The 20,660-nt window shown below is 31.9% G+C and overlaps 3 protein-coding genes and 1 long non-coding RNA gene across 4 annotated transcripts; 3 read left to right on the top strand and 1 right to left on the bottom strand.

The window, feature by feature from the left end:
• Positions 1–975: 975 nt before the first annotated feature.
• Positions 976–14,468, top strand: LOC139772721 (uncharacterized). The gene is made up of 10 exons (XM_071706607.1): positions 976–1,337; positions 1,897–2,277; positions 3,840–4,044; positions 4,880–5,035; positions 5,106–5,157; positions 11,969–12,344; positions 12,447–12,827; positions 13,442–13,646; positions 14,018–14,173; positions 14,372–14,468. Exons 1-10 carry the CDS (start codon positions 976–978, stop codon positions 14,414–14,416), a joined length of 2,319 nt encoding a protein of 772 aa, XP_071562708.1. The 3' UTR covers positions 14,417–14,468.
• LOC139772614 (odorant receptor 46a-like) lies at positions 7,263–10,243 on the top strand. The gene is made up of 5 exons (XM_071706429.1): positions 7,263–7,685; positions 8,330–8,710; positions 9,147–9,351; positions 9,672–9,827; positions 9,990–10,243. The coding sequence occupies exons 1-5, from the start codon at positions 7,324–7,326 to the stop codon at positions 10,032–10,034; spliced, it is 1,149 nt and encodes a 382-aa protein (XP_071562530.1). The 5' UTR covers positions 7,263–7,323; the 3' UTR covers positions 10,035–10,243.
• A 1,992-nt stretch (positions 14,469–16,460) lies between the features above and the next one.
• On the bottom strand, positions 16,461–18,251 carry LOC139772611 (rRNA methyltransferase 3, mitochondrial). Its single transcript, XM_071706426.1, has 4 exons — positions 17,722–18,251; positions 17,399–17,637; positions 17,136–17,291; positions 16,461–17,067 (listed from the first exon to the last, which is right to left on the bottom strand). The coding sequence occupies exons 1-4, from the start codon at positions 18,048–18,050 to the stop codon at positions 16,478–16,480; spliced, it is 1,314 nt and encodes a 437-aa protein (XP_071562527.1). The 5' UTR covers positions 18,051–18,251; the 3' UTR covers positions 16,461–16,477.
• A 15-nt stretch (positions 18,252–18,266) lies between these two features.
• On the top strand, positions 18,267–20,654 carry LOC139772620 (uncharacterized). Its single transcript, XR_011718176.1, has 3 exons — positions 18,267–19,566; positions 19,746–19,955; positions 20,146–20,654. It is a non-coding gene; the product is annotated as an uncharacterized lncRNA (long non-coding RNA).
• Positions 20,655–20,660: the final 6 nt, after the last annotated feature.

The raw sequence follows: 20,660 nt of genomic DNA, 5'->3' as shown, positions 1-20,660 counted from the left end.
GTGTTATATACGATACCGAAGAAACTTAACAAAGTCATTAAAAAGGGTAAAGATAGACTTGCAATAAACAAGGAAACGAATATTGTGTATCAAATTGATTGTGAAAACTGTGATGCTGCTTATATAGGGCAGACAAAGAGACACCTAGAGACTAGAATCAAGGAGCATTGTAATGATATCAAAAAACATTGCAGCAATCACTCGGTTGTGAGCAAACATCGACTACACAACAACCATAATTTTAAGTGGTCAGTGCCTAAAATCTTGCACAAGGAGTGTAATATGAGAATGAGACAGATTGCTGAAATGTTTTTTATAAAGAAACAGAAAGATACCATTAATCTCCAAAGGGACACTGAGAATCTAAACTCCGTATATGACGGTGTCATCTCGTCTGTTTAATTATTTATACTTTATTTTTCCTCTTGTCAACCTTTCTGACCCCTTGATTCGTTTCTCTTTGTCAGCGTTTAGTCTCCTGAATACTTCCATTCGCATGACACGTCACATTGGAGATCCTCTCACTCGATATGCATAATCGTGGATTTTTGATAAATGAGTCTCTCTCCACTTATGATTTCTATATGAGCAATTGTCTACAGTTGTACTTTATGACTATGTTGGAACATTCCCATAAACACAAGGATGTCTTTTGAATACCACATGACGAGTCAAAATTGACGATTAGGTAATGCTCTCTAATTTTAATGACTATCTTTTATTTATTGTATTATACAACTCTGTGTTCTTAGTTTTTAGACCGCACTTGAGAAGGGCTCAAACCAAGAGCCGAAACGTACTGCACATATTTATATTTTTGTCAGTTTGTCGAGAATAAAGAATTGATTTTGTAATATATTTAAGAAAAGATATTTCTCGCAATTCATTAAACTACCTTTTTAGATACTTCACATATAGAAAGAAGCTATATTTTTGTGAAATACATCGATAAGTTATTTGTAAAGAAATATAAATATGCAAATACTTTCTTTAAATTTTTTAATGTATACCGTTGGTGGTATATGGCGACCTGTTGAGTGGTCATCGAATAATGCCAAGCTGCTGTATTGTATATTTACCTTTATTATGGTATCTTCGGAATACTTTTTGATGTTAACTCAATGTATGGATATAGTATTCGTTGTCCACAATATCAATGATTTTGTCAACACTTATCTATTGTTCATGTCTGTGGTTGCTGTTTGTTGTAAAGCGACTGTCATTGTAACACGACGGAATGCGATTATTAGCTTAGTGCAATTATTGTTGAAAGCACCATGTAAACCTCGAGATGAGGACGAAGTGGCAATACAAACTAAATTTGATAAATTTATCCGGTAAGTATCACGCACAATTATTAAGATAATCTAATGATGATTTATTATATAGAGTAATCGCATAAAATGTATATGCAATAACGTAATTCGTATACAATTAATACGTATTATTTCTGATCTTTTTGAATTCAATTAGTATTGATAAAAATTGAGACTTTATCACTTCATGCGATTATATCTTACCTATTTTTTGCTCAATTTTGATAATTTTGTATTTCAACATCACCTTTCCTATATTTCTTCACGTAATCAATTCTTATATTTAATTAAATTAATGAATGTTTCTTGTAGAACAAATTTCTAAATATTATTTTTAAAACATAGACTTTGAAATTCTGACATACGCACGTAAAATATACATACAAACAAATAGAGAAAGAGAGAGAGAGAGAGAGAGAGAGAGAGAGAGAGGGGGGGGAAGACAGTCATAAACACACATATAAATAACAATTACATCACATCACTATAAATTTCTGCAGAACTTATAAATGCAAGCAAATTTTCATTATTATAAAAGTACGGAAATTAATAAAATATAATTTCACTTTTATATTTACAGATCATGGTCAATAAAATACTCTCTTCTGTGTATAATCGCCCTTACAGGAGTCTCAATAGGATCAGTATTAAACATTATGCAGGATCAACTGCCTTGTCAAATATGGCTGCCATGGGATTACAATGTACCTCTAGTATTTTGGATTATATGCATTCAGCAACTCATGTGTCATATTTTCACCACTATTATAGGTCTCGGCACAGACACCTTAATCTTCGGATTGTTTATACAAACGTGCGCCCAGATTGAAATTTTTGAAAGTCGTCTTCACAAATTAATAATTAACAACACAGTTAGATATCTGGGACATGCACTCTCTCCGTTAAATGAAGATAAAACGAACATATCGGAAATAATACGTCATCATCTCGGCATTTACAAGTTAGTCGAATCCCTTCGTATCTTACACAAACATAACTTTACATATGTGTGTGTGTTATTTCATTGCAATATTTATTAACCGCCATTTTTGTAATTCCTATTGGTATTTATAATGGAAAGTTGTGTAAAGTTGATAGATAATGTAACTGATATCATTTGGAATTAAAAGATAATTAATTACTATATACGATCTCGATAATAGGGCGTTATCAATAGGCCAGTCAAATTAGACAAAAAAAAGGCTTTTGCTCGAAAGTGATGCGAACTTTTTTATTCCTTTTTAGGCGTGTAGGGGGTGTTTAGAAAAGCTTATTTCTGAGTTGTCGTGTTATTTGACCCAGAGCTTTTTGAGGGGGGAGGGGAAACCAGAAATTTCGCGGTTTTTTGCATTTATCTCGTTTCGATTAATAGATAGCACTTTTTCGCTCCTGAGAAAGTTGTAGGGCTTGAAAAAACGAAGAAAATGAGCGGTGACTCGTTCCGATTCGTCAAAAATTGAGCCCAGGGGAGCCTCCGGAAGTCGCGCGTGTCGAGCCGAGCGTTCAGAACTCGGCGCGTTTTTCGCTTCTGTCTCTTTTCTGATAAATGCAATCGAAAAATGACTAATATGAAACTTGTAGAGGATGAAAATACCTACCATTAGCCGCACATTACATCGAAATTCATTGAAAATTGCATACAGTAGAGAGCCCGAAAGTCATGTGATCGGCACGAAATAGTCATTTTAAGAAATTGTTCAGTTACATTAATTATTGCGTACTTAAATGTTTAATTGTAAATAAATATATTTATAATGTAGTAATAACAAGGAACTAATTCGAAAAAATGTAGTGTTAAGTGTTATTATATTAATAATAATTTTTCGTAATATTCTATTGAAAATCTCAATGCATACTATTTTTTGTCGGCATTACATTATTGATAGAAAGATTTTCAAGTATTTCTGAATATTAAAGTATACAGAATTATAAACGCGCCGAGTTCCGAACGCTCGGCTCGACACGCGCGACTTCCGGAGGCTCCCCTGGGCTCAATTTTTGACGAATCGGAACGAGTCACCGCTCATTTTCTTCGTTTTTTCAAGCCCTACAACTTTCTCAGGAGCGAAAAAGTGCTATCTATTAATCGAAACGAGATAAATGCAAAAAACCGCGAAAATTCTGGTTTTCCCTCCCCCCCTCAAAAAGCTCTGGGTCAAATAACACGACAACTCAGTAATAAGCTTTTCTAAACACCCCCAACACGCCTAAAAAGGAATAAAAAAGTTCGCATCACTTTCGACCTCAAATGTCTAATTTGACTGGCCTACAATGTAACTTCAATATATTGTTATATAAATATATATTAGATATGTTTGTTATTATTCCGTGATGGTTTGCGTATGTACAAAAATAAATTAGATCTATACTTGCTTTAAAACAAGAAGTTTTTGTTTTGGTAAATAATACACACATAATTTTTCTACACATTTGAAATTTATGACATATATGTTACATAATTATAGTATGGGTAGTAATGGCTTTAGTCATTTACAAGGCAAAATTAACATGAGACCATTACAGATATGCCAAGACGGTAAACGATATCTTCAGAGTGGTACTCTTTATTCAGTTTCTTGTTAGTACATGTGTAATATGTATAAGTGTATATTATCTATTAATGCATATTACGGAACCGTTTGAAATTGGATTGTTTGTAGCATATACCATTGGCATATGTGTACAAATCTATATTTATTGCTGGTCTGGAAACGAAGTCATGCTTAAGGTAACTATCGGCATTCTACGTCTACCTATCAAATACATGTACTTTACTGAGATAATGATAATGAGATAATGGACAATTGCGAGTATTTTCGTACAACTTAATTTTTAACGAAATTTTCGAGGTAATCTAACTTCTTTAACAAATTATAAGAAATTTTATACTCGAATAGAAGACATTCATATGTGTATGCATATATACAGAGTACCCCAAAATTTTTGCATGTGGAGTACAAGACGTGATTCTTTATGCTAAGAAACAACTTTTTCCTTTAGCAAAATTGCGTTAGTGTAGTAATACTATGTAATTGTTATACGTAATTGTGCAATATTTAGAATAATAGAATGCTCAACTCACAAAACATATTACTATTTACATTTTCTTTATTTTCAGATTTTCAGTGCTCGGAATCAGACAATTCTTTTACTTATTTATTATGCAAGGAATAAAAGCAATATTTATTTTGTTAATTTTTATCAAATTTTAAGCAATATGATATAGAAAAAAATCAAGAACTATGTACAAGCGATTGAGAAGTGCGCATCGGTCCTGAGCGCCACGTAGGAAGAACACACATTCGTTAAATTTAACTTGCTCCTCAATAAAAACTACTTATCGCACCCAATTTTGCTACAGAAAAAAGTTATTTCTTTTAGCATAAAGAATCACGTCTAATACTCCACATGCGGGAATTCTGGGACACCCTATATCCATACATATAAACACACACACACACACACACATTGTGTAAAATAAATAATATTACGTTATTCAATATATATTATTGATTATTGTATACTAATATTGTATAATAATGTTATGTATGTTTTATCGAAAGAGTATGGGCATAGGTGATGCTGTATATCATATGGATTGGCCATTATTGTCAGCTAAAGGAAAGAAAGAATTGCTGATGATCATGATGCGCAGCAGTATTCCTATAAAGTTCACTAGTAGCTTCTTGATAACTTTATCTCTTCAATCGTTCAAGAGTGTTAGTAGCATTATTACTTTGGTAACTGAATAAATATTATATATACTATATTTTTCCTAATATTTTTCAGATCTTAAAAACATCATATTCTGCGTTTAACGTCCTGCAAAAACGAAATAGAAGTAACATAATAGTATAAAATATTAATAATATAGAAGATGGCTAATTTTTCGAGCAATAAAGGATGTTAGAAAATATTTTTTTAAATAAAAAAAACTAGTGTTTATTAATCAACCGAAATTGACAAGCTTACGTTTCGTGTCATATATACTTGGACTTCATCAGAACAGTATAAATTAATCAATACATACTATAAGATAATGAAAAGATAACCTACATTAAGTTCATTTGAAGCGATTGCTTACAAATGAGAGTAATCAAAGATAGAAATAATACTGTTCTGATGAAATATGGTACGAAACGTAAGCTTGTCAATTTTGGTTCATTAAGGACCGGTTGTTCCAATTTATTGATAAACTAACTAATAGTTAAATAATATGTCTATCCTTGTTTTATTTAAAAGAAAAACAAAGACACATATATGATTTAACTATTAGTTAGTTTACCAATAGGTTGGAACAACCGGCCCTAATACATACTAATTTTTTTATAAAAAAAAATATTTTCTAACATCCTTTATTGCTCGAAAAATTGGTTGTCTTCTATATTATTAGCTTATGCTTTGACCGAGCGTGAAGTTCTTTATTGTTATAAAATATAAATGTTTTTTAATCTAACGTGTATCTGGGCATGATAGTTGTGTAGTTTTCCGTAAATTAGTAACACTAAATTTTTAAATATATATTTCAAGATTTAGTGTAATGAAAGTTATTTTTCAACTTCACTCTTTATTCTGATTTTAAGAAAATATTTACACGAATGCATGAACAGTGCATGTAGATACTTTACACTGTAGTGTAAAATATGTTTTGATTTGACATATAAGCAGCACTAATTTTAATTTTAGCATTAGTAAAAAAAAAATAATTTCTAAGTCTATGTTACATATGATATGTTTTGAGTATAGAGTTAATACATTATAATTTTTCTGTACACATGTCATACCTCGCAGATGTAGATACTAGAAACTTGAGAAATATGAGAAGTATATTAAACATCATTCTTACTACACTCGTCTTGTATTCTTATGCAATAAAATGAAAAACTTGCGAAAAATACGATATTCTTCGCAGTTCCGATAGACATGAGATACACAAATATTTTATTCAATGAGAATATGACAATGTGCGTGAATGTAAAGGACGACATTCCCCTATGACAGCAAGTAGATAAATTTTTGCAGTTATAGTATTCACAAGGGAACGGAAAAGAACGTGCATTTCATAATAAATAATTAAATGACTTCATGTTGATTTTTTAATGGCCGTAATTGTAGTAGGGTTGACAAGATGTTGAAGAGGGTAAAACTATACATAGTCTGTCGTAAGACGTGCTCGGTTACACTTAAGTGAAATTTATTGACCATTACGATAATAAAATAACATGTTGTATCAGTGTACTTGTTTTATAATTCTGTTGCATTATCAGCCACAATTCTGAGGAGCCGATATTTCGAAATAAGGTGTGTGATTATAAATGCTTACAAATATTGCTTTCCGTTTAAATAAGGTTGTTCAGTTTTTACCCGCGATAGCATTGGACGCGATCTGTATTTTATACGTTAAACGTATAAATTTTTTTTTAATCGGATACATTTATGTATTTAGTGTTTGCAATCAAGTTGTAGAATTTAATACTTTATGTAATCTATTTATATAATATATTTTACCTTCTGTATCAAATTCAATTTTTCTCATAATTACCTTACACGCCTGGACATATAATTATATAATAGATTTAACCCTTAAATGCCACACCTCTCAAGAATCTCGTAAATGACACATGGGGTCTAAAAGACCCCAGCATGAAAAATGTCTCCTTACTTATTGATTTTTTGATATTTAGTTATGAAAATTATTTTCAATGTTGTTCAAGGCTTAGAAAAGAGAATAAAATGCTTATATTGTTAAAATTTCAATTTCAACATAGTATAAAAAATTAAGATCGCCAACAGTTAAAATATTGGCTCCAAAATCAAAAAAATAATAAATAATAAATAAATAAATATGAGCTCCATTTTTGGCGGGAACATTTGAAAATATATCATTCTAAAGGGTCTGGGGTCCGCTGGACCCCGGGTGGCATTTAAGGGTTAAGAAAAGACACTTTTCGCAAATCTATAAACTACTTTTTTTAGATACTTTACATGTGAAGGAAAAGATTCGAATATGCAAATACTTTCTTTAAATTTTTTAATATATACCGTTGGTGGTATATGGCGACCCGTTGAGTGGTCATCAAATGGTGCTAAGCTGCTGTATAGTATATTTACCTGTGGTGTAATATTTTCGGAATACTTTTTGGTGTTAACTCAATTTATGGATATATTACTTGTTGTTGACAATATCGATGATTTTACCGTTAATGCTCTAATGTTCTTGGCTATTGTTACCGTTTGTTGTAAAGCGACGGTCGTTGTGATACGTCGGAATGCGATCATCAACATAGTGCAATCATTGTTGAAAGCACCACATAAACCTCGCAACGAGGATGAAGTAGCTATCCAAACGAAATTTGATAAGTTTATCAGGTTAGTTCGTATGTTTATTAAAACGTCTCGATATTAAACTATATTAATATTACCGACTTAAAATGTTTATGTAATGATTTATTACTATATATACGTCCAGCATATATTATTTCCGTATCGCCCGAATTTGATCAGTGTGATATTGATTAACGTTGTTCCTTTAACAAAAATTCTGGACCATTTATTTTTTGCTTAATTTCGTTGATCACATATTTCCAAATTATCATTTTCACATATAAAAAGATATGGTACAATTTTTTTTTAAAGGAGTTTCTTAAATATCATTTTAAATTAATTATTGAACATACAGGTTCAATGCATATAGAGCTACAAAATAGTAGGGGAGAGTGGGGTAACTCTCTTCCAACTGCGAACACGGGGTAAACGCGAAAAATTACTATTGTAACAATATTAGAGTAATGATGTTCTCCCGCTTCTCGCACCCAGCGATAGCCGATATACGCACAGTTGTACGAGAGGTAGGAGAATATCACTACTCTAATATAGTATCGTTCGTGTTTACCCCTTGTCCGCAGTTATCCCACTTTCCCCTATTTAAATTTTTTAAAGATAAATTTCTGTAAATTATAAGTACAAATAATTTGTGCGTCTTATACAATTTAATATTGGTTCTATGTTTACAGAACGTTCTCGATAAGATACTCTTTTTTGGCGATTAGCGCCTTTGCAGGCACTGCAATAGGATCAGTATTAAATGTTATGCAAGGTCATATACCTTATCGAATATGGCTGCCATGGGATTATAATATACCTCTAGTGTTCTGGATTATATCCATTCATCAAATTATATCTTCATTTTTTGCCGCAATAATAGGTACCGGCACGGATGCTCTAATCCTCGGATTGTCTTTGCAAACGTGCGCCCAACTTGAAATTTTCGAAAGTCGTCTTCACAAATTTATAATTAATAAAACAGTTAGAGATCTGGGACATACACTTTCGACGTCAAATAAAGACGAAGTGGGGATATCGGAATGCGTACATTATCATCTCAGCATTTACAAGTGAGTCACGTAAGAATCCGTTTTTATGCATATATTCAGTCGCCTCTTTATGTACGTGTGTATGTGTGCATGCGCGTGTCCATTATTTAATTTCCATGTCTAAGAACTGCTGTTATTTACAACAATAATTATTGATGCTTATGACGGAAAATCGTTTAAAATCAAAAGATAACACAACTAACGTTATTTGCAATTAATAGACTATTATTACGAGCTCAAAAGCAGAGCATTCTCTCAAAGTGATTTAATTATATAGTCATTCCGTGGTAAGCTGTGCAGAAAAATAAAATTTAATTAGATTAATTTACATATTTAGAACGAAGTAATTCTTCTTTCAAAATGACGCATACTAAAACAAACATGTTATAAAATTATACATTATAACAGCAATTGTCTTACTCGTATTCAGTGCAGGATTAACGTGAAATCATTACAGATACGCGAAAACGGTAAACGTCATATTCAACCAGGTGCTCTTCGTTCAGTTTTTTTGTAGTATAATAGTATTATGTACATGTGTATATTACTTGTCAACCCATATTTCGGAACTGGCTGGACTTGTGTCTTTTTTGGTATATACGATTTGCATGTTCGCGCAAATCTTCGTTTTCTGCTGGTCCGGAAACGAAGTTATACTTAAGGTAACTCTCTATACTCCATCTACTATAATCCGTATCGAAAAATAATCCGTACCTAACGGATTTATTTTACCGATTTAAATTAATAGAAAATGGCGAGTGCTTTTATACAGTTCAATTTTTTACAAGTTTTTGCTAGATAATCTGGCAAATAATTTGTCAAGCAAGTTTAGATTCGACGCTCGTGTATATAAAAAATATCTATTTTCTACATAAGGATTATAGTTCATGCATACATATGTGTGCGTGTAAAAATTAATAATATTAATAAAATTATTTGGTATTATTATGCAATAATAAATTTATTTGTGTTACGTTGATAGAGCACGAGCATAGGAGATACTATATATCGTATGGATTGGCCATTGCTATCAATCAGAGAGAAAAAAGGATTGCTCATGATCATGATGCGTAGCACTATTCCTATAAAGTTCACGAGCAGCTTCTTGATAACTCTATCCATTCAGTCTTACAGTAACGTTAGTATTATTATTACGTTGGTGTCAAAATAAATATTTGACATATTCAGAAGATACGTTGTTTGTGATATTATCAATATTTGTCGCGGTACGAAAATACAATTGAAATTTTCATGAATGCCTTATCTTCTATATTAAGGTTTTTTCTAATTTTTCTTTCAGATCCTAAAAACGTCTTATTCAATATTTAACGTGTTACAAAAGTGAAATATAAATAATGATGTAGTTTTGGATAAATTAGAAATTCTAAATCTTATAACTTTTGTTTCCACACATTTTTCCACTTCAGCCTTATTCTCTATTCCGATTATTCAAACACTGACGCAAGCAAATAATATGCACGCACGCACACATACTAAATGTAACTACATGCAACACAATGTAATAGGTATAATACATATAACAATTTATTTTTATATCTAAGCAGAAATCGAGCGTCAATTAAACATGAAAAATATAATGTCTTCTTATACGTTACCTGCGACACTCTTTTGCGGTCGTACCAGAAATAATCCAGTCTTCTGCCTCACCCGTCATACTTGGCGAGCGGATGTGTGACAGTTAACTTGGAAAGTATTTAAACACTTTATACGTTACTTCATCTGCAGAAATTGGTAACTAATAAGACAACCAAGTACATGGAATATTTATTTGCATCGCAAAATGAAGAAAAAATAATGATAATGGAACCTACATATCATCATTTCAGCATTTACAAGTTAGTGGCATGACATTTCCTTTTTATGCTATTAATAATAAACTTCTTTACATATATGTGTATATTTATAATGTTTATATAATAAGTGTATATGTTATTTAAGTGCATGAACTATTACAGATATGTTAAAACGGTAAACGTTACCTTCAATCCAGCACTCTTTATTCAGTTTTTTGTCGGTATATTATCATTGTCAGTTATATGTAAAAATGAAATGAAATAGAGGTAACCTGATAATATGAAATATAAATTTTCTATAATTTAACGCGTATTTGGGTATAATAGTTGAGTAGTCTTTCGTAAATTAGTAACACCAAATCTTGAAATTTCTGCATATTTCTTGAAAATTCTATATTTTGCGTATTTATTTCAACCTTACTCTTTATTTTGATTTTAAAAATATTAACGCGATAAGATAATAAACATTGCACATTTTACACTGTAATATTGTGCACATTTTGATTTGACGTATAAGCAACACAAATTTCGGCTCTAGCGTTAAAGTCAGGAAAGAATAATTTCTCAGGCTATATGCTACATGTGATGTACTGAGTATAGAATTAATACATGGTAGTTCCCCTGTACACTCGTCATACCTCGTAGATATACAAGCAACTTGAGAAATATGCTCTGACACTGAGTATATTATGCATCACATTCTTATCGCTACACTCGTCTTGTATTTTTATGTAATAAAACGGGAAACTGTATGCGGAAGGTACGATATTCTTCGTAGTTCCGATGGACAGGAGACGTACAAATATTTTATTCAACGGGAATATGACAACGTGCGTGAAAGGAAAACATCCCTCGATAATTGCAAGTAGGAAAACTTTTATAATTGTAGTATTCGCAAGAACGGAAAAGAACGTGCACTCCATAATAAATGATTAAATGACTTCATGTCGATTTTTTAATGGCGATAATTGTAGTAGGGTTGACAAGATGCTGAAGAGGGTAAAACTATACACAGTCTGTCGCAAGACGTGCTCGGTTACATTTAAGTGAAATTTATTGACCATTACGATAATAAAATAACATATGTCGTATCAGTGTATTTGTTTTATAATTTTGTTGCATTATCAGCCACAATTCTGAGGAGCCGATATTTCGAAATAAGGTGTGTGATTATAAATGCTTACAAATATTGCTTTCTAGTTATATTCTCACGTATCGTATATATTGCATTCCGTTTAAATAAGGTTGTTCAGTTTTTACCCGCGATAGCATTGGACGCGATCTGTGTATGTACGTTAAACGTATATAAAATTTTTCTTCATCGAATACACGCCTGGACATATAATTAATATAATTAAGAAAAGATATACTTTTCGCAATTCTGCAAACTACTTTTTTAGATATTACTTTACATGTAGAAAGAGGTTATACTTTTGTGCAATACACTGATAAGTTGTTTGTAAAGGAAGAGATTTAAATATGCAAATACTTTCTTTACATTTTTCAATGTATACCGTTGGTGGTATATGGCGACCTGTTGAATGGTCATCGGATGGTGCCAAGCTGCTGTATAGTATATTTACCTTTATTATAGTATCTTCGGAATACTTTTTGATGATAACTCAATTTATGGATATAGTACTTGTTGTCGACAATATCGATGATTTTACCGCTAATACTCTAATGTTTTTGACTATTGTTGCTGTTTGTTGTAAAGCGACGGTCGTTGTTGTGCGTCGGAATGCGATCATCAACATAGTGCAATTATTGTTGAAAGCACCACATAAACCTCGAAACGAAGATGAAGTAGCTATCCAAACAAAATTTGATAAGTTTATCAGGTGAGTTCGTATATTTATTAAAATTTTCTAATTATTTCTGTACAATGTAAGTACAAATAATTTGTGCGTTTATACAATTTAATATCGGTTCTATGTTTGCAGAACGTTTTCGTTAAGATACACTTTTTTGGCGACGGGCTCCATTACAGGCCTCACTCTAGGATCAATATTAAATGCTATGCACGGTCATTTACCTTATCGAGTATGGCTACCATGGAATTATAATATACCTCTGGTGTTCTGGATTATATCGATTCATCAAATCTTAACTTTAATTTTCGCCTGTATCATAAATGTCGGGACGGAAACTCTAGTTCTCGGATTGCTCATACAAACGTGCGCCCAACTTGAAATTTTCGAAAGTCGTCTTCACAAATTTATAATTAATAAAACAGTTAGAGATCTGGGACGTACACTTTCGACGTCGAATAAGAACGAAGTGGGGATATCGGAATGCGTACATTATCACCTCAGCATTTACAGGTGAGTCACGTAAGATTCCGTTTTTATGCATATATTCAGTCGCCTCTTTATGTACGTGTGTATGTGTGCATGCGCGTGTCCATTATTTAATTTCCACGTCTAAGAACTGCTGTTATTTACAACAATAATTATATTGATGGTTATGACGAAAAATCGTTTAAAATCAAAAGATAAGATAATTAACGTTATTAATTGCAATTAACAGACCATTATTATGAGCTCGAAAGCAGAGCATTCTCAAAAAATGATTTAATTATATAGTCAATCCGTGGTAGGTTGTGCAGAAAAATAAAATTTAATTAGATTAATTTAAGTATCTGTTTAGAACCAAGTAGTTCTTCTTTTAGTAAATGACGCATGCTAAAACATACATTTCCCCCAATGTTTAAAATTATTGGAATTATGTTATAAAATTATATACCATAACAGTAATTGTCCATTTCTACCAATGTAGATTAACTTCTAATCTCGGTTTAACTTACTTTCTATCTTTTTCTAACTTTTAGAACTAGGAAAGGATAACAGGTAAGTTAAACCAAGATCAAAATTAACCTGCGTTAATAGAAATGGACATTACTCGCATTCAATGCATGATTAACATGAAACCATTGCAGATACGCTAAAACGGTAAACGTCATATTCAACCAGGTGCTCTTCGTTCAGTTTTTTTGTAGTATAATAGTATTATGTACATGTGTATATTACTTGTCAACCCATACTGCGGAACTGTCTGGACTTGTGTCTTTTTTGGTATATACGATTTGCATGTTTGCACAAATTTTCGTTTACTGCTGGTCCGGAAACGAAGTCATACTTAAGGTAACTCTCTATACTCTCCATAATCCGTATCAAAATATTCCGTACCAAAAGGATGTATTTTACCGAATTAATGGAAAATGGCGAGTGCTTTTATATACAGTTTAATTTTTTATAAGTTTTTGCTAGATAATCTGGCAAATGATTTGTGGAGCAAGTTTAGATTCGACCCTCGAGTACATTAAGAATATCCATTTTCTACGTATAGATTATAGTTAATGCATATGTATATATATATATATGTGTGTGTGTGTGTGTGTGTGTGTGTGTGTGTGTGTGTGTGTGTGTGTGTGTGTGTGTGCGAAATTAATATTATTAATAAAATTATTTGGTATTATTATGCAATGATAAATTTATTTGTGTCACGTTGGCAGAGTACGAGCATAGGAGACACTATATATCGTATGGATTGGCCATTGCTATCAATCAGAGAGAAAAAAGGATTGCTCATGATCATGATGCGTAGCACTATTCCTATAAAGTTCACGAGCAGCTTCTTGATAACTCTATCCCTTCAGTCTTACAGTAACGTTAGTATTATTATTACTTTGGTGTCAAAATAAATATTGGCATATTAAGAAGATACGCTGTTTGTGATATTTGACATATTAATGAGATACGCTGTTTGTGATATTACTGATATTTGTCGCGTACTTACGAAAATACAATTGAAATTTTCATAAATGTCTTATCTTCTATATTAAGGTTTCTTTTAATTTTTCTTTCAGATCCTAAAAACGTCTTATTCAGTATTTAACGTGTTACAAAAGTGAAATATAAATAATAATGTAGTTTTGGATAAATTAGCAATTCCAAATCTCATAACTTTTGTTTCCACACATTTTTACTTCAGCCTTATTCCCTATTCCGATTATCCAAACACTGACGCAAGCAGATGACATGCACGCACGCACAGTAAATGTAACTACAATGTGTAGCACAATGTAATAGGTATAATATATATAACAATTTGTTTTAATATGTAAGCAGAAATCGATCGCGTCAATTAAACATGAAAAATATAATATTTTTTTATTACCTGCGACTCTCTTTTGCGGTCGTTTACAATCACGAAATACCGAGGGGAAATTCACAACCCAAAATTTTGTACACCACTGCCGTACTACCGAGCCAATGCCGAATAAAATTCGAACACTGCCTTAGCAATGCTATGCATTGTCCTCCTCCTGCATTGTCACTGCCACCAGTCATTATTACCACTGCCCAACCACTGACGACAATGCCGTCAAATATTATAGGCCACTGCTTACTTTTTTTTAGTCCACTGCTGAGAATTTTTGTACACCAGTCCCAGCTGTGAATTCCCCCTCGCGAAATACTACTGTAATATAATGTATTTATTTGATTTGAAGTTATTAGGTGACCATTAAGAGCTCGAAAAAATAACGTTTCCAAACTAATTATGCTAGAGTTTCCTTAATTTTTAATGTTTTAAGAATTGAAAAATCATATGTAATGATAAGACACTTTCATCATTTAAAATACAGAATTAATACGACGTCATTAGGTACAGGTACGTCAAAATTCAACCAAGTGCTCTTTGTTCAATTCTTCGGCAGTATCTTGACATTATGCAAGTGTATTTTACATACCGGCATATTTCGGAGTCCGGGACTGCGACTTTGCTGGTGTACACCATTTGTATGTTCATACAAAACGTTTACTGCTGGTCCGGAAACAAAGTCATGCTCAAGGTAAATATAACTGCTTGTATTCCACGATCTATTCTCACACGTATACCTTGCAACAAGTGAAACAAATGTAATATATTAATTGTAATTATGTTCAACGTATCGCACACAAAATGTCAATTTATGTTGTCCATACACGACGAGATTATCAATCGCTCACCAATCATTCTATCATTCTATCGTCGATATCTATGATTATGAAAATTATAACTGCTCTCTAAATTGATGTTAGATATATGATGTACGTGTGTGTGTGTGTGACTTGGTTAACTGAAATCGATAGTAATATTGAACCCAACTGCTTGGAGCGATTATATGTAAATCAAGTAATAAAAATCAATAGAGGTGCGCACCAATCGAGGGTGCGAACGAAATATCCTTCTCGGACACACACCTGATTATAGCGTAAAAATATCGGTGTAAATTTATTCTACATGGTAGATGTTTTTTCCAACTTATTTACACGGAATCTTTTGTGTGTGTACATGTTTTTAGGTATCTTATAAATAGATACCTAAAGTTATTAGATCTTATTTCAGGAAAAAACTTTAATTTTTAGTACATATGTGAAATTATTAATGATTACGCTTTCGCGACATAATTGTAATTAGTTTATTTATTTTACGACAGAGCACGAGCATAGGAAATGCGGTATGTCATTTGGACTGGTCCTCACTATCATCAGTCAGTGAAAAAAAATGGTTAATAATCATGAAAAACGTAGCACGAAAAATGCTAATATCTTTAATTATTTACAATTATCTCATTTATTCGTGTTTTAAATAGCAGATAATATAATGCACTAAGATGTATTTAATTCATGAAATATTTATAAAACAAATACACACATGCGCGCCCGTGCACACAAATCAGATATAATTTAACAATCTTTGAAAGTATGGGATATATTTTTAGATAATTAGTTTTATAAAATTTATTATAAAGTTTTTTTACTTTTGACTATTCAATAGATAATTCAGTAAATATTTGTTGCAATAAATTGAGTATAAAACACCAATATTTTTCGCTACAATTTCTAAGTCTATATAAATACTGGGTCAAATTACATAATAATAATTATTAGTTACAGAAAACATTATCTATATATATTTAGGAATAGTTTTATTCATCATCAATTTTGCGAGTTACAAACTGTCTTCTCATTTCAAATGTAACAATACCAACAGCCACACCAACATTTAAACTGTCAATGCCGTTAGTCAATGGTATGTTAACACGAGTGCAATTTCTTGCACGTAACAATTTACATGATTCGAGACTAACACCCTCGGTTTCACCCCCAATAACAAGTACCATTTCTCTTTTTGTAAAATCTAATGTATAGTAAGGTTCAACTGGAAGTTCAGATATTAATTTTTTTACTAGCAATTTAGTTTTTGCAGTTCGTTTATAATGCTTGGTCAGTTGGTCTATCGCGTTATCTTCAGCAGTTTGATCGTCGTTCGCATTTACATCATCTTGTTTCGTATAATTATCATTGTCTTCTATGGAAGTGCTTACAGTTGACTCTGGATTAACCGTATCTTTTAAATCATTTTCATACGCTATATTGTTGTCCGCTAGAAAAATTGTAGACTCATCATTTATCAACGTTGGAATCTCATCCCATGAAACGGATGTAATTATTGGTAGGCGAAAATGTGCACCTGTAGCACTGCGCACAACTTTGGGCTCCCATAAATCCACACACCCTAAGGCAAGAAAAATCCAGATTAATGGAAAAATTACAGACTATGAAATTAGTAATAGTGCAAATTACCTTTCATTAATAATAACTTTTCGCAACCAACTGCAGCAGCAGCTCTTACAATAGTTCCCAAATTTCCTGGTTCTCTGACGTTGTCACAGATAATAGTCAAAGGTATAGCATCCTTGGCAGGTTCCTTATCGTCCATATCTGGGATTTCGAAGATTCCTGTACCAAAAAAATTGCAATAATTATATACAGGTATCTACTTTTTGTAGATTGTGCTAATTGTCAGTCGTCTCCTTTACGAGATCATAGAAAATCAAAATATTTACCAATTATCCCAGGGGAAGTTGTTAAGTTGGACCACAATTGAATCGTACGATACGGAATCTTATACAGTTTTACTTCCTTGGGAAGCGACAGCGGCAGTATGTCGGATAATCTGTTGAAAAATATTACTTTTGGCACTACCCCTGCCTGAATCGCATCTTCGATTAATCGAAGGCCTTCCAGTAGCATTTGACGAGTCTTTTCTCTTCTCTTTTTCGTTTTAATATCTATCATTAATGAGCTGAAACATGAAATACAAACAGTATTATTCGTAGGACTATACTTTCTAGAGGTTATTTGAGCATTATTTAGAAAAACTATATACCTGATGAGCTTATCGTTTGCATCAAGTGCTATATATCTTTGTTCTGTGGCAGAACCTTCTTTAATTTCATGTTCCTTCTTATCTTTCTTTTTCTCTTCGCGTGCATTGACTCTTGGTCTCCTCCTACGTGTTTTAGGAGTTTTTTGTTCAACAGCTTTCGATGTATCATCAGTATCCAAAAGCTCATGTTCATTGACAATAGCAACAGGTCGTCGACTACTCCATCCAGAACTATATCCGCATTTAATTGTCGATCTTAAATCGACTGGTCGCAAAAGTTTTGCGCCGCGAATCGACCTAAGTGATAACTGTACAACACTCAGCAACATTTTTATTTTGAAAAATCTATTCCAAATGTCGTACACTGTTCATTGAATAATTATTATAATAATGTCTTGTGTTAACTTTTTATAACGCGGCACACGTTGTTAATTCAAGATACCGAAAGTCTGAATAAATTTGCCACATGTTCTTGCATTCACCCGGCGCCATGAATATCATAGACACCCTAACCTCTAACACTAGTCTAGATTCTAGAATGCGCTCGAGAAGTATGCAACAACTTTACAGGTTTCTCTCTGACCTTACTTAGCGAAGAGTCAAACCCTACTTAGCAAAGACTCAAACCCTATTTAGCGAAAACTCAAACCTCACGATATTTTGTAATTTAAAAAATATGTTATAAAAAATATTAATATGGACATTATATAATATATTGTCTTGTAAATATCCCTTCTCATATAATGGAAGATTGTATTACAAAGCAAACTCGCGACAGAGGTTCTTGAAGCATTACGAATAATTGCATACTTGCAACTGCTTGCAACACTCCATATGGCTTGGTAAAATTAATGAGTTATTAACAACTTATAGCGACTCTTACTAGCGCAGCTGACACTTTCCGACTTTTCGACACGTAAATGTCGTACTTATGATGTAATCTTGCAATTTGATATGGAATTGAGGAAGATTAATTAATATTTCAAGATGTTGCAGTGGGCCCTCCCTTAGGGAAATATGTCGTGCTTTCAAGGTAGTATTTTTACTGCGAAATTCTCACAATTCTATTTATAAAACGTAACTTAATTATATCGATAATGTTACATCATTTATAGTCATCATGCATTTTTGTTAATGAATTATTAACCCTTCGCAGAACATGTGTAATTCTGCTGCTTTCGTCGAACAAGTGGGTCTCTTATGCCAGTTAAGATTTTCAAGCTGTAATGGTGCCATAAAAAATCTGAAAACATTCAGTGACTTAAGAACCCCTCGATAGAAAGTGATTTGGATCGACAGGAATTAAGAGGATTATATGTCAATAATAGCAAAGCAGAGACCACTTTGAACGATGACTCATATCGAGCTAAAAAAAGCTAAAGTTATTAAAAACCAGATGTTCATGGAGGTCACTTGAGATCATCAGGTGACTACGAACGGATCACATATATCAAAGAGTTTGTGCCAATAATATCTGCAGTAAATGTTTGGAGATCTATTCTTTGCAAAGAGTTCGATACGTCGACATTTAAGTTTATTTATAGACTTAACTGAAAAGTGAATTGAAGGAAGAACTGAAACAGAAGTTTTTCTTACAGTGCAGTGTCTGCAGTGACGGTTTATAATAATTAATGTGAAAGAAGACGATATCTAGATAATCTAGATTATATCTTTCAGCATTGTTTTAAACTTTACACGACTTTCTGGACTTTCACAGAATCTGTTGATGAATTCTTGCCATAACGTGATGCAGTCGAAGAAAATATCGTCGCAAAGAATTAAACTTCCTTTTTTTCCGAATTGATTGATGTAATAACAGTGCGTTTCTCCAATTAATAAAAATAGGTGACGAATAATCACAATGATAATAATTATACAATAATGGAAAGGTTTTTTTTTATACATAATGTATATATAGCCTATTTATATTTATTTATTAAGTTTTATGTGTCGTATAGATATATTGTATCTTTCCTTTATATCGTTTATCTTTTATAAAAATAACGATCTCCTTGTATCGACAGGTTCGTAAATATGGAGAACGAAGCAAAATGAAATTTAGTTAAAAGTGTTAGACGTTTCTCTTTGTGCATTACTGTGTTATCACATATATTGAACAAGAGGATATAACACAATGGAATTTCAGGAAAAATCTGCTTTTGCTCAAGAAAATCCAATTTATGATGCCATTCCTTTAATTATTATTGATAAAACGGGAAGGAAATATCCCAAAGGTCTGTGGAGCTTTATATCATATTTATATCATTATTTAACTAAATTTTCCTTTTTTTTTCTCGTAAAAGTGATACAAATGTGTAATTCTAGAACTTAATAGCTTCTTGATTCGGCTATACAGAAATAGAGTAGATTTCAAAATTTGAATATATTAAAATACATTAAATGTTACATTTTTTATTATTTCAGACAAGGCAGAAAATCTAAGAAAACATTACGTTTCTAGTCCATTTTGGATGAAATTTCGTTTACTATTATTTTGGATAATGTGGGTTGTATTAATAATGGCGATGATAATCTCTTTTCTTACATACTTTTGCTTTACACCCCGAATGTGCCATAGTTCAAATACACATAAGAATATACACAAATAAGTAAGTGTATATATCCAGAAAATTAAAATGTGTAATATACATATATTCTCTCATTACAAAAATAAACAATTTCGTAGAATCATTAAATTCTGTTACGCAATTAGTAATCAATTTTTATCAAAAAACCAATTTTTCGGAGTTTGATAAACTTGGTTGATAAGAATTTAATAATTAATTTACTTCGCATTCAATGAAATTTTAACAATTTAGGGAATTTTCTTCAAAATTTTTCAACTCACTTTATAATATATGTATATACATATATTGTATTAGCTAAAAATATATATTATACATTTTAATTTTTAATAAAATAATAAATTTTTAATTACC

Source organism: Temnothorax nylanderi, unplaced genomic scaffold (genome assembly GCF_030848795.1).
Source record: "Temnothorax nylanderi isolate EJ_2023f unplaced genomic scaffold, tnyl_v1.0 TNYL_tig0052_pilon, whole genome shotgun sequence".
Lineage (NCBI taxonomy): Eukaryota > Metazoa > Arthropoda > Insecta > Hymenoptera > Formicidae > Temnothorax > Temnothorax nylanderi.
This window is presented reverse-complemented; position numbering and strand designations above follow the sequence as displayed.

Excerpts from the sequence above, each read along its gene's own strand:
- LOC139772721 (XM_071706607.1), top strand. The coding sequence starts at position 976 with ATGCAAATACTTTCTTTAAATTTTTTAATGTATACCGTTGGTGGTATA. Across the intron at positions 5,158-11,968 it reads CCTGCAAAAACGAAATAGAA|GAAGAGATTTAAATATGCAA; the intron begins GTAACATAATAG and ends TTGTTTGTAAAG. Across the intron at positions 12,828-13,441 it reads TATCACCTCAGCATTTACAG|ATACGCTAAAACGGTAAACG; the intron begins GTGAGTCACGTA and ends AAACCATTGCAG.
- LOC139772614 (XM_071706429.1), top strand. The coding sequence starts at position 7,324 with ATGCAAATACTTTCTTTAAATTTTTTAATATATACCGTTGGTGGTATA. Across the intron at positions 7,686-8,329 it reads AAATTTGATAAGTTTATCAG|AACGTTCTCGATAAGATACT; the intron begins GTTAGTTCGTAT and ends CTATGTTTACAG. Across the intron at positions 9,828-9,989 it reads CCATTCAGTCTTACAGTAAC|ATCCTAAAAACGTCTTATTC; the intron begins GTTAGTATTATT and ends TTTTTCTTTCAG.
- LOC139772611 (XM_071706426.1), bottom strand. The coding sequence starts at position 18,050 with ATGTTGCTGAGTGTTGTACAGTTATCACTTAGGTCGATTCGCGGCGCA. Across the intron at positions 17,638-17,721 it reads GCAAACGATAAGCTCATCAG|CTCATTAATGATAGATATTA; the intron begins GTATATAGTTTT and ends TTCATGTTTCAG. Across the intron at positions 17,068-17,135 it reads AAAGTTATTATTAATGAAAG|GGTGTGTGGATTTATGGGAG; the intron begins GTAATTTGCACT and ends TTCTTGCCTTAG.